The 13,512-nt window shown below is 47.2% G+C and overlaps 1 protein-coding gene across 4 annotated transcripts in view; it reads right to left on the reverse strand.

Annotated features, from left to right (window-relative positions):
* The window catches only part of ADAMTS3 (ADAM metallopeptidase with thrombospondin type 1 motif 3), a 149,493-nt gene that overhangs the window by 80,392 nt on the left and 55,589 nt on the right, over positions 1 to 13,512 (reverse strand). Inside the window, exons 5-6 of one of the 4 annotated variants that reach the window (XM_071744174.1) lie at positions 9,434 to 9,497; positions 5,737 to 5,764 (exon numbers count right to left, since the gene is read on the reverse strand). Coding sequence is in view for 3 of the 4 variants with exons in the window: in XM_071744172.1 (XP_071600273.1) it covers positions 5,737 to 5,764; positions 6,479 to 6,547 (97 nt within the window). In the remaining variant the exon portion in view is untranslated. Of the gene's footprint in view, positions 1 to 5,736; positions 5,765 to 6,478; positions 6,616 to 9,433; positions 9,498 to 13,512 lie in introns of those variants that run through there. The other 3 variants (XM_071744172.1, XM_071744171.1, XM_071744173.1) reach the window with 3 other exon arrangements.

The raw sequence follows: 13,512 nt of genomic DNA on the forward strand, positions 1-13,512 counted from the left end.
ACTGGTTTGGGTTGGAAGGGACCTCAAAGCTCACCCAGTGCCAACCCCCTGCATGGGCAGGGACACCTCCCACCAGCCCAGGTTGCTCCAAGCCCCATCCAACCTGGGCTTGGACACTGCCAGGGATGGGGCAGCCACAGCTTCCTTGGGCAACCTGGGCCAGGGACTCAGCACCCTCACATGAAAATTTTTTCCTATTGTCTAACCTAAATCTCCTCTCTTCGAGTTTGAAACCCCTTCCAATTCCTATCTAAGAAATGCCACCCACCCCCTTCATACACCCTCAGCAGAACTGCTGATTAGCAGCAACATTACCTTCCAACTGGGTTCTGAATTTATTCCCTCACTCCCAAAAAAGTCTCTTTCTGTGTAGCCCCTTACCTGTACCCTGAAAATAGCACCAGGAGCCTAAGAGAATAGTTCTTCTCCTCCCTGCTACTCACAGGCACTGGTGAGAAAAGGCAGGGAGCCTCCTCTTTCATTCAGAATGGTCTCCTCCTCCCCCCTTTATCACATCTGCAGCCCTGCACCAGGACACAGCCCGTGCTTCCCCTGGCCCTCAGGTAATTTCACGCCACTGTAAATCAAGCCCATCAAAGCAGTTTATCTCTTCTGCAAGGCCTTTGTCCTCTGGAAGTTAATCAGGATATTCCATGTCCAACTGTCATCCTGTAAAAGGAGAAGGAAAGAACTTCCCAGGCCAAGTCAAGCCGTGGGCCAAACTGCTGCTAAGAACTGGACCAAAGCCTCAGTCTTATTACCTGTGAATTAGACTGTGGGAGAGTTAAAAAGACACTTAGCACACAAATAATTATTCCCTAGCTCTGCTTTTCCTGAGAAAACTGGCTAAAGCAATATTAGAGTGATATTACTGACACTTTTTCATCTAAAAAAAAGCTCAGTGACTGGCTAGCTCAGATGTTCCCAGTTAAGTGCCACTGAGAATTCCTTAAATAAATATACTTAATTGTATGAGCTACATTTTACCTACTCCCACTGCTGTATCACACTCAAACTGAGAATTAATAGAGAAAAAGCTCAGTAGCTCACTCCTCTTCCCTGGTACCAGTGGCTGCTTATTTCAAGAGGTCCATGGATTCAAATAACTCAAGTAGGAAAATGTTAAACGTTCCTAATGGCTTCAGGTAATTTTTTTTTTTTCTCCTACTTTCTTTTCTGCCAGTTACTGGTTTGAAAGAGAAACAATGTATGGTACCAGCAGGACACACACAGCCCTTTAAATTCTTGCACAGTAAAAATCTTTTCATCGCACACAAATCCTGTGTCCCAGGGAAGGGAGAAGCTCCCCATGCTTTTCAGGTCTGGTGTCCTGCAGATGCATTCCCTGTCTCACCACCAGCAGTCACAGGGTGTTTGCAGCAGCAGCCAACTCAACCTGGTTTGCCACAAAGGCAGGTTCTAAAACTGGTATCCTAATTAGGACATTATCCTTAGGATAATTCCCACCTAAAACACTGGGAATTCTGCATCAGGGTTGCTAATGTCTCTCCTCAGAGAAGGGACCAAATTAAAACTCTAAACTCATTTTTATTAATTAGACACCAGGCCAAGAACAGGAGACAGAGCTGCTGGGCTGTGTATCCTAACTGGGTCAAAGTAAAAATCTAGATCCACATACTCCCTGTGCTTCAGGGATGAGATTACATGCACAGACTGACATTCCTCCTCCTACCTCACTGAGACTCTTCCTGGCTTTTTTTTTTTTTTCTCCTTTTTTTTTTTTTTTTTTTTTTTTTTTTAAGTGGGATGTTCAGTGCCAGAGACCACAGTCTGGGGATCAAATTCTGTGTTCACCACACGACTGAGAACTGGCTTTGCACATCTTGCAGCAGAATGCCCAGATTTCTACTGGTGGGGGGGGAAAAAAAAAAAAAAAAAAAAGTTACTTTGCTAATAAGGAGTGCAGCCAGCTAGCCACAAGAAGGTAGGAACAAAGGGTGGAAAATAAGAACCGTCAAGTTTTTGAGTCAGCAAAAGCCTTTTCCAGCATCTCCAAATGCTGAGCTAGAAGAGGAAATGCCTTTTGCTCAAAGGCAATTAAAATTAAATGTGACATGACTGAAGACATCTAAACTCCTCCACTGACTTCTATTACCCTTTTTCCATCGACCGGGTGCTCTGGGAAATGCTATTCCAGCCCAGGGTGTTCCCTTTCCTATGCTGAAATTTCAGAGTTGCCCTCGTTCTGCCTATTCAAAGCTTCCAGTCCTGCTCAGAGAAGAAAGACAGAGCAAGAGAAAAAGCACTTAACTTCAAATTGTCTTCATTTTTTTCATCTGGCTTTAAACTGCTGCTCCAGTTGCACAATGTTTAGGTTGAAAGGAAGCACTTAAGAAAGAACATCACATTCTTTCATTGTGTGCCAAAACATAATTAGCTAGAGGATGCCTCTGAAGAGGGCTGTCCAGACTTTTTTCCCCTCAAATAGAGATGAAACTGGAGAAGTAACACCAGGGGCTCAGAGTCATTGTCTTTGCATTGTAAAACAACTGGGGACAGTGGGGGTGCAAAAGCCCTAAGCTTTTTTTTAATTTTAATTTTTATCTTTATTTCATCTGCACTTGGAAGAGTGTTATGTTTTTGGTGATTTGGTGATTTGGTGATTTTTGCAGCGGGAGTGGATCAAGGGTTGGACTTGATGATCTCTGAGGTCCCTTCCAACCCAGCCAATTCTATGATTCTATATTGATCAAAAATTGTTCATGTAGCTGCCCACAGTGGGATTCCAATGGCATAAACATTTGCTTCAGAAGATTTCAAAATTACAGTCTGAACTGGAGTCAGTGCAAGTAGTGGAAAAGCAGGAATTTCTGAGAATCCAGATCAATTATTGCTATGTCCAAACCAAGCTACCCAACCCTGAAGACACTACTTTTTCTTCTTCTTTTAATGAGTATTTAAACCTTATCTAGTATTCAGTATTGATTTTTTTTTTTTCTCACATGCACATAAATAGCTTTTGGTAACAGGATTGTCCTTTTTCCAGCCAAGGAAAAAGAGCTGGATCTCACCTAACACCTCCAGAGCATCACTCTGCATCTTCTGACTGGAATTCACAAGCCCTGATGCAACCAGCCTGCTGGAGGGCAGACACCCAGCTTTGCAGTGCAAGGACTGGAGGAAAAAATTAATTACCTGCTGCTGCAGGAATTGAGAGGACAGCATTTCAATCAAAAGACTGTCAGGGGTTCCCATCTGCTGGGAGATTACCCTCCCATCCCACAGATAACCTGAACACAGAGCTGCTCCAGTCACTCAGCAAGGTGAGAGGGTGCAATGCCAAAGAGAGGAGCCAGGCAGGGGTTTTGTCCCCACTGTGTTCTGTCCTCACCCTCTGTTGGTGGTTTCCAGAAATGAAGCAGCAGTTTTGGTCCCTTTCTTGCAACAATCTGGATGGCTTCAGAACTACCATTCCCTCATGTATCTGGCTGCCTTTAGGTGGCAGAAATGCCCAGAGAGAGAGACAAGATGGAAAAGGGGGATGGATTTCTGGAGAATTCCCACCCAACTTTGCACCTGAAGAGAATGAGGCTGCACAGGGAACCTCCTATCTCCAGAATCCATTCCATACTGATGTTAAAAAACCTGAAAATCTTATATTCTTAAATTTGTCTTAAGTGACTTTCCAGGCTACAAGAAAAGATGAGCTGCCAACAGCAGCCAGCCCTGGGCCAAAGCAAAATACACAAAGATGCAAAGTGACACCTCACAGGGACTTAGAAGTAGGACAGCCCATCTGCAGGCCACCCTAACACAGGCTGCACTGTCCTCAGCAAACTTCCCACTGAGCCAGCTGTATTGCTGGAGTCAGAATTTACAGGATCCATCAGTACTTGAAATATTACAGGTTAAACCACAAAGAGCAGGTCAAACAGCAATGCCTGTAGGTGGGAACTGGCTACTTGTGCTTTGAAAACACCCATTTACCCTCAACACACCATCGTGGGGCCCTGCAAGACAGAGCCACTCAGTCTGGTCCTGGTAAGCCATCAGCCTCTCAGCCCTGCTAGCCTGAACCAAAACCCACCAAAATGCCACCTGCTTGTGCTGAGGGGACACTGATGGCCAGCAGGTGACAGGCATTGGGCACCACCACCACCACATCCCATCCCAAGGGGTCTGGCACTGCCTGGGAGCACATCAGGACCTTAGAGCCCAAGGACTTGTGGATCTCCAAGTGGGCAGATCCATCAGCCATGATCCTCTCCATCTCCCACCTGCCCCTTCCCAGGCAGAGCAGGGTGAGGTACCCACCACCAGTGCCACCCAGAGCACACAGACCTGGTGCTGGGGGCAGTGGTGGGCTGCACCTCCACCCTCTGCCAGGCAATACCATCTCTATCTTGTGGTTCCTGTGCACCTCAAACATTCCCGACTGGAATATTCAACACTGGGACCAAGAAACAAAGAAGTTAAAAGAAAAGAGTTTTTTCCAGGTTAAGGAATTTTGCCTGCTGTAGTATATAATTTAAAAGATGCATTCCTGTATAGCTGATGGTTTCTGAAATGTAAATACATGGAAAAGAGTCCATTTGCCAGTTAGATTTAAATGTACCTAACTGTCTTGATTCCCATTATTCACTGACCACAGAGGAAATCAACCTAAGCCCAGAAGAACTCAGTGCCAGAACCAGACAAAACCCCCTAAAAGTTTCAGACTTTCAGGCTTGAAACTTTTTTCTGAACAAAACCTCAGACCAGAATCTGAACTAAAAAAACCCAGAACTGGAGGTTTAACAGCAACTGGAAATAGAATTGCCCGAGGTCCATTCCCACCACTGCTGCTCCTCTTGTTGCAAAGCTCCAGAGCACGCTCCAGTGTGCACTGGAGCTCAGCAACAAATTGTTAAAAGGCTCCTTTCCCAAGCAGGGAGGCCAGGGAGTGTGGAGGATGGAGAGAGACTGCCAGCTCCTGCTGCCTCCCACCACCTCAGCCATCCCATGGAGCACTAAATTATCCCTTAGTTTAACCAAACACAGATCATCTGAAACCAAATTGCATGCGCATGCTCTTGATTATATGAAGCTTCCTGTCTTCAGAGGAGAATCAGAGAGCATGAAGTTTCCATGTGAGAACCCCACAGGCACTGACAAGCACCTTTCCCTTCTGTCCCCTGCCCCATCAGCCCCTACCCTGCTGCACTGCTCTTCCTCTCATCAGTGAAGCATTAGTTACATCCCAACCCTGCCTGGCCACCGTGAGGCACGCAGCAAGCACGCTGTGCCACCATCACCACAGTACAAAGACACTTCAGCATTAGACACATTTTTTTCCAGCTAAAACAAAAGGTTGAACACTTCCAACACAGAAGAAAAGGGGTAGAAAGCCCTGGTTTGCCCCAGCCAAATGGAGCAGGCATTATCCCACAATTCAGAAATGTGGAAATAAAGATTGTGTGCCTGACCCCAGGGCTGATTTGCTGTGATATTCAGAGAGCCAGCTGAAGCACACTGTAGTTTTTACCTTTTGTTGCTTGATTTTTAAGGAGGGAAGCACAGACGTGTGGGATGCAAAGACACAGAATGAGAGGGCATGCAAATTCAAGTCATGCCACATCACTGGGAAACTACAAACGCTCACGGGTGGTAATGGTGAGGGGGGACACAAGGGAATGCTTCCCTGCATAGAGATGGCTTGTACAGAAAAATCAGCTAGCTTGCTGGGCTCCTTTTATTCCCATTTTGATAGCAGCAATAATAGTGAAAGAGACTCACCTATTTGGACCTGTTGTTCTTTACCAGCCTGTGGAAAACAAACACATGCACAAAGTTGTTAGTGTAATTACTATGCAACTTGTGACAGCAGAGTGCTTCTAACAAGGCTGAAAAAATGACTTGGGCTGGATTGCACCATTTGTTACATTTCTGCTTTGGGCTTCATATTTTCCCCTAACCGCAGAAGCAGCTGCTCCCAACAACACGCTAACAGAGTCCACTCGAAGTGCAACAGAAATACAGTCGCTAAGAAATCCTGGTTCTGAACGAACTATTCTATAGATAGTGCCAAAAAAGCAAGCTCAGAGGCCACAGAAAGGCGATGGAAGGGGTGAGCTGGGGCAAACTGGGGCTGTAATATGGTACGAGTGCCGACAGTTCTCCTTCGTCACCCTGCACAGAGTCACCCAGACCCCCCAGAGGCTGTGGTTTGGTGCCGGGGTCCCGGGGCTTCGGGAGGGAGGGAAAACTCCCGGGGTGCTGCCGCAGGATCGGGCCCAGCCCCGGGGATGCTCGGCGCCCGGCCACAGGCTGCGGCCAGCCCGGGCTGGGGAGGGCAGGACGGGAAAGACCGGGCTGGGGACGGGGAAAAACCGGGTTGGGGACGGGGAGGAAGCGGCGGGAAGCGCTCCCCAGCACTCCCCGGTCTGTCAGAGCCCCCCGGCCGCGGGGGGGCTGCGGGCAGAGGGAGGGAAAGGGAGGAGAAGGGAAGGGAGGGAGCGGCGGAGCCCCCCGCACTCACCTGCCGGACGGCTGCAGCGCGGAGCCCCAGGAGCGCGGCTGCCACTACCCAGAGGGGCAGGGGCACCATCCCGAGCGGCCACCGCCGACCCGCCACACCGCACCGCCCGCCCGCCCGCGCTCCGGCCGCCCTTCGCCCGCTCTCCCCTTTCCCTCCCCCCCCCCCCTTCTTCCCCTTCTTCTTCTTCCTCCTCCTCCTCCCCCTCCTCCTCCTCCTCCTCCGCCGGGGCCGTGCCTGGCAGCGCCGGCGCCCCGGGGCCGGGCGGGCTGGGGGCGGCAGTCACCGCACCGCCTCCTGTGCTGCCTGCGCGCTGCCTGCGCTCTGCCTGCGCCGCGCATCCCGACCTGCGCCGCTAATAAACCCGCGGCGGCCCCCGGCACGGCTCCGCCTTCGGCCCGGCCCGGCACAGCCCCTCCGAGCCACTCCCGGCCCGGCTACAAACCTGGGAACTTCACCGTCTCCCGCCCCGCTCCCCCGGAGCCACCGTTTCACCGGCTGGCCCGGCAACCCACGGGATGTCTGTGGAGAAAAAACTTTCCCAGCCATCCGTCACAGAGCTCCTTTGGTTGGAAAAGACCTTCAGGATCGTCAAGTCCAACTGTTAGCTCAGCACTCTCATCTCCACCGCTATCCCATGTCCCTCATCTGCACAGCTCTGAAACCCCTCCGGGGATGGGGACTCCACCCCTGCCCTGGGCGGCATGGGCCAGAGCCTGACAACCCTTTCCAAGAAGGGTTTCCTAACCCTTTCCTAATATCCAATCTAAACCTCCCCTGGCTTCCTAGCCTGTGAGGAACGTCCCTGAGTTTCCAATATGTCCTATCAACCCAACCTATGGAGCCCCCGAGACCTCCACTGGATTAGGAGCTCAGCACACAACACATCTCCCTGGCACAGCAGGCACTGCCACACACCTTGGACAGAAACCAAAATCCACTCACACAGTGGATCCACTCCTCCACAGACAAAAATCTTCAGGAATGCCCTCTGCACATTCTTGGTGCCCCTTCTTGCCTGGAAGATGCTGTGCAGTTGAGGCCACACAGTAACAAGTCGGTAATGGACACCACTGGGGTATCCCCAAGGGGGAAACAAAACACTTTTCAAACACTCTTCAGGAGCCAGAGATAAAACTCTCCCCATCCCTGCACTTCAGTCTTTAAAGTAAGGACTGAATTTTGTCAGGGTGAGGATTTTCTAGAGTTATGACAGATGATTACTAGGGGAACATCTGGATCCCACTTTCAAATCATACTTTTCTGTTGTACCTTCTGTGCTACCACTCTTGTCATGACCCAGCTAAGTTTCTGTCAGCCTCCATCAAGTACAAATGAGTAGATAATCTCTCCTCAAAGGTTTCCAGAATAAATGTGTGAAAGCCTAATTATAATAATCTTTTAAGTTGAACTGTCTGCCAGAAACCACCATCTCTACATTAAAAAGAAAATACTGGTGCTACTAAACCCGAGTTTCCAGAGAGACCTTCAGCCTTGATTTTAAGGAGATATATCTTGAATATTTAAACCATACCAACCCTGCTGTTTCAGGGAACTCAGGTCCTGAACCACATTATTGTTCTGTCACAAAGCAAAAAACTAAAAGGCATTTTTCTGAATGCCTGATTATGCATCTGTGATTACATGAGCAAGATAATTTCTCTATGTAAAATGTACAGAAAGTCCAGAATCAGAAAGGCCAAGGTCCTGTAAATTGCTGGTTGCATAATTATACATCAAGAAGTAAGTTAAGGGCAGTCAGTTTGCAAAGCCACAGGGTCACAGTTGTCAATTCAGAATTGCCAAGGTCAGGACACCAGCCTTGCTTCTGTCTGAGCTGTAATTAAGACACTGACTGGCATCACTTGTGCCTTCTCCTGCAGGACTTTCCATCATTCAGGGCTCAAAGTGGGTACCATTCCCTTCTCAGGCAGCCATTCCATGTTTTGTTTCCCTCACTGATGTCCACGATGGGACTACCAACTTTATTTGTTAATGCTCATTATTCAAATCCCGAGAACAACAATGTTGATTTCCTTGTGGGTTTTTCCTTAACACAACACACCTCATAGCTTTGCAAACCATCCATTTTCTGTGGTGAAATGATGGACTGGCACAACCTCTGGTGCTTCCTGCAGGCTAATAGTAGGTGCAATTCATTATTTGATGTTGTTTTCTTCTATTTTGCCCAGCTGATTTCCAAACCACACTATTTTTTATTTCAGCCCACAATTCTACACATGTACATGGGTCAGGCTGCCCGTTGTGGGGAATACATAGGATAAAGTTATTCCACGTTTCCAAACTAGCTAAGAAAGTTTCTACACGTCAGAGAAACAAAGATGCACAGAAGACAAGCCCAGAGGCCAGGGCAGATATTCTGCTTTGTGGTCTTTTGCAGCCAAGACCCAAAGCTTTGACAGAATGGTAAGAGAGCAAAAAGAAGCAGTTACAACTAGATGCTTCACTAGCTATTCAAAAAAGGAAAAAAGTACCACATCTGTACCAGAGGCACATCAAGGCAGTATTTGAAAGTTCCATTAAAGACATTTCTCATCTCCAAGAGCCAACTTCAGACATCCTATTATCAAAGAACTCATCGATTTTCTTGTGTGTATTTCAAGTCTGATACATATGAATCTATGTATTTACATATGCATATATATATATATGAATTTGCTCAAAATCTGCTACTTATTTGCAATTCTAAAATAATTCTTGCTAACACTCCATCAGCTAGGCTTTCTGCATCTGTGCAGCTTCTGTTGATGCACCAGGCTGACAGCTACAAATATTTGATGAACCTGAGGTTAGGCCCTGAAGCAAAGAGGTACTGAAGTCTGAAAGGTTTTGCACTGGGCCAGATCCCCGGGCCTGAACACTGCAGCAGTACTGACATGGCAAGAAAAAGACTTCTGAGAGTAAGCCCTCAATGCTGAGAGTAAAATGTGGCATTACCTGATTATAGAGGCTCTGGAAAGTGCTCTCTATGAAATCTCACATTCTCTCACAGATGAAGCACCTGCAACACAAAGCAAGTCCAAAGTAAGTTTTAATTTGGACAAAAATTCAAACAGAGCCACTTAAAAGAACATTTTCTCCATGGAACCGAGACGAATAAGCTGGTTGGGTGTTTTTGCAATACTATTTAACACAAGCATCCAAATATTACATTTTTTTGAGACAAGCCCCTAGTAAACTAAATCTAACATCTAGGAATAATATCTGTAGTCCAGACAAATCAGAGTCTTGACCAAGCACATATGCACACACGGTTTAATATTCAGTTTTGCACTGACATTTCCTGATGTTTAGGAACCATTTGTAGTTCCTAAGTTTCTGATCTACCATGTTCTTTGTCAGACTGCATCTGATGACCTTCCTTAATAGTGGCCAGTTTGGAAAGCATTCCTTCTGTTCTTTGCAAAAAACATTAGCCAGGGGTACAACAAGCAGGCTGTTTAAGATGGCAGAGACCTCCACTTTGAACACCAGTTTTAAAAAACTAAAACCACTTTCTGAGCATGGTGCAGATGGTTGTCTGTGTTCATAGTACCTGGTATAGCAGTGGGACAGCACTCTTTAAGAAAAGATGATGTGAGCTGTGAGAAAAGTACAAGACACTCTGGATAAGGCAGTTACAGATTAATTTACTTTCTTTGCCACCTCCCCAAACCGAAGAACACATCCCCTAGACAATCCCCTCTCTTTTAATCTTTACCATTCAACTCACAGTAATTTACTCCCAGATACCAGCTCTGGCAAAATTTGCCTGTGGTGTGGAAGCCTGATTTCCTTTACTGATGGCTACCTTGGGCCTCAGGCTCTCCTCAGTGATGTATGGCCCATGGGAACAGACCCAGGGGGCATGCAGGGAGGTACAGCCCCAGGTTGTGTTCCTGGGAAGGCAGCACACACCTGGCTGCCTGCTCAGCTTTCCACCCTCCTAAATGTTGGCTTAATGAAAAATAGAAATATTTGTTTTTTCCCCCAAGTAATTAGAGATGTGCCCATTAAAACTCAGGCAACAGAACCCAGTTTCTTAGCACAGCACACAGCTGGAAAGAATGCCTGCACCTCATTTTGGAAATTCCTCACTATTTGCATTTCAGGTGGCACTGAGGGACTGTAGCCCCTGGCAGCAGGCACTGTGAGCACAACAATAAAAAGGCCATGCAGAAAGGCCTTGCAGTTGAAGGGCTGCAGTCAAACTACTGAAAAAAAACCCCGAAAACAAACCAACCCCCAAACGACCCAAACCCCCAAATTCTGGATATTCAACAACCAGGTTTGATGTTCCTAACTGGAGGCCCATTCCGTGCTGCAGGCTCAGACCACAGCTCTCCTCGGGCAGCAGGGCAGCAGCTGAGCAGCTCTCCTGTTCCTGGGCAGCTTCTCAGCACAGAAACACAGAATGATTTGGGTTGGAAGGGACCTCTCCAGGTCACCCAGTCCGACCCCTGCAGTATCAGGGACACCTCACTCAGATCAGGTTGCTCAGAGCCTCCTCAAGCCTCACCTTGAACATCTCCAGGGATGAGGCCTCAACCCCCTCCCTGGGCAACCTGGGCCACGGTTCCACTGCCCTCATGGCACAGAACTTGTTCCTGACATCCAGTTAAATCCACTCTTGTCTGTTAAAAGCACCAGGGCAGGATGGTGACCCTGTGGCTGCCACCATGCAGACCATTACCACCCAAATGACCAACTCCTCTCTAGCTCTGCACTATGGCAACTCAAGTCTTGCAATACAAAACCTTTTTGGCTGAGCTGCCATGTTTCAAACGTTGGCCTTATTTGCCATCCAATGCCTCCTGTCCTTTAATTTCCCAAACTGCACAGCCTGCTTTGTTTGATACTACTCTTCCTGTCTGCTTGCCCCAGCAGGATCAGAGAGGGGTTGCAGTACCAAGGTGTCCAACAAGAGCTGCCAGACAGAACCTAAAATGCAAGCACTCTACAATGGATACAGTTTCTCCTTCATGGTGCATTAAAACTGGGAATATTAAACCATACAACTACATTTAATTGTTTTAAAGCCACTATTAACCTAGCAGATTGTTAAATGAAGAAACATAGTAGAGCTATTATTTTTAACAAAGCAGCCTAACATTTATAGTCAAGATTTAACCACAGGACACAGGAAACCGGAGAGAAAAACGTGAGACTTGAAAATTACAGTTGTAAAATATGTGATGAAAAATAGAAAGTCATGGATTGAGGCAGTGCTTGTGACAATTTCATATAATGCATTCCATAAAATTGTTCCTATTTTAAGGTGGTCAATTTTGAAACAATGTGTGCCAAATAAAATGCAATTAAAACCACCCCAAATCCTCAAAACCTCCCCCAATAAATACCATAAACCATTCTAAAAATAAGATCCAGTCAGACCATGCTTTTAACAGCCTGCAGTCCTGACACAGAAATCCCTGGTTCTTGTGTTGCATGGCTGAGGTGCTCACCTGAAGCCCCCAGCAGAAAATACAGATGGAAAATATCTTCCTCATCCTGCATGGCCAGGGTGTGTGTTCATGCTCCATCCTAGGGAACAGTCTCTGGGTGAGGACAGACTTGCCTCACACCTGTGCTCTGTGCTGTCCAGGGTTTTTTTGCTAGCCATTTTCTGGCTGTAAAAATGCCTGATTTACACTTTTCTATAGAAGCCCTTCTGGACAGTGGGGAGCTGTGCAATCTCTTTAGATGCAGAGCCAGCCAGAGGATGGATGCTGATAGATACCAGGTGAGGCACAGACACACAGCTTACAGCTATCAATACTTTTTTCCACTGATAAGAGAAAAACCAATTATTGGCTTCTGGGAATCCACACTCAGAGGTCTCAAGCAGGGATTATATTTGGCAGGGATTTACTTTCCATTTCCCCTTTTATATTTCATTGACTGGGCAGAAGAGTACCCCCCACTGGGACTTTGGTAACCCAGAAAATGCTGCCCAGAGCTCCCTCTGACATGGAAATCTCCTCCCAGTTGTGCACACTGGGAGATGCTATAACCACTCTGACCACAGAGGGGCTGTTCTTCCTGCAGCACTCACTGCAAGCTGACAGCATGTCTGAATTTCTGGAATTGTCCAAATGAACCTTTCTGTGAGGGCAGCCAACCAGGCCTGAGGAACAGCATTGCACTAACTTTTAATTCCCAGGACTTCATAACCAATGAAGGGCATAACTGATGGGAAGTTGCAGTGCTGCTAATGCCCTAGGATAACCATTTTGGTGCCAACATTTATTACTTCTGTAGCTAAGTCTTGCCCAAGAAGACATCTGTGAGCATGACAGGACACTAGAATTCTTAAGCAAAGGTGGTTGGTGACATTGGACCAAAATAACACATAAAGTGGTTACTGGACAGAACAGGGAATGAATTGTCAGTATATCAGCAGGTCAGGGTAACCTTGTCCTAAGAAAAAAGGGCATAGAGGGAGATACCAGAAGGTCTGGAGTCCCCTGTAAGAATTCTTCTTAGAATTCTTCTATGAAAAGCAGTGCCACCCCTGTTAGCTTACTCTGGAGTAGTTACTCTGGGAGTAAATAGTTACTCTGGGATAGTTGGGTTTTCAGTGTAATGGCCACCACCCTGCCACAGAGCAGACACACCACATCATTTCAATTCCTCCTCTGGTCAGGAGATTTACAGACAAACCCTTCTAATATCTATTTCTTCAAGAAGTTTGTGGTCAGCCCAAGCAATGTGCTGAGCAGGTGGCTGGCTCTCCCCTAGCCACAACCAACCAACAAGAGCCCTGCTCCTGGGAAGAGGACAGCCATTCCCACCAGCAGCTTCTCCTTTTCTGCAGCTTTGTATTTATCCTTTGTGCCCAACCTCCCCCAAAGCAGTGCTATGGAAATGTAACCCAGGGCAGCCCAGACAAGCTGTTGATTGACAACAAAGATACTGTAAAGCCTTCCCCTCAAGGCCAGGAGTGAAGCAGCTTGACTCCTGAGCTATCCCATCAAGCTGTAAGATGAGACCCAATGCAGAATGAGCCAGAGCAGCACCTCACCTATCACATGGAC

The sequence above is a fragment of the Heliangelus exortis genome, chromosome 4 (assembly GCF_036169615.1).
Source record: "Heliangelus exortis chromosome 4, bHelExo1.hap1, whole genome shotgun sequence".
In the NCBI taxonomy this organism is placed as follows: Eukaryota; Metazoa; Chordata; class Aves; order Apodiformes; family Trochilidae; genus Heliangelus; species Heliangelus exortis.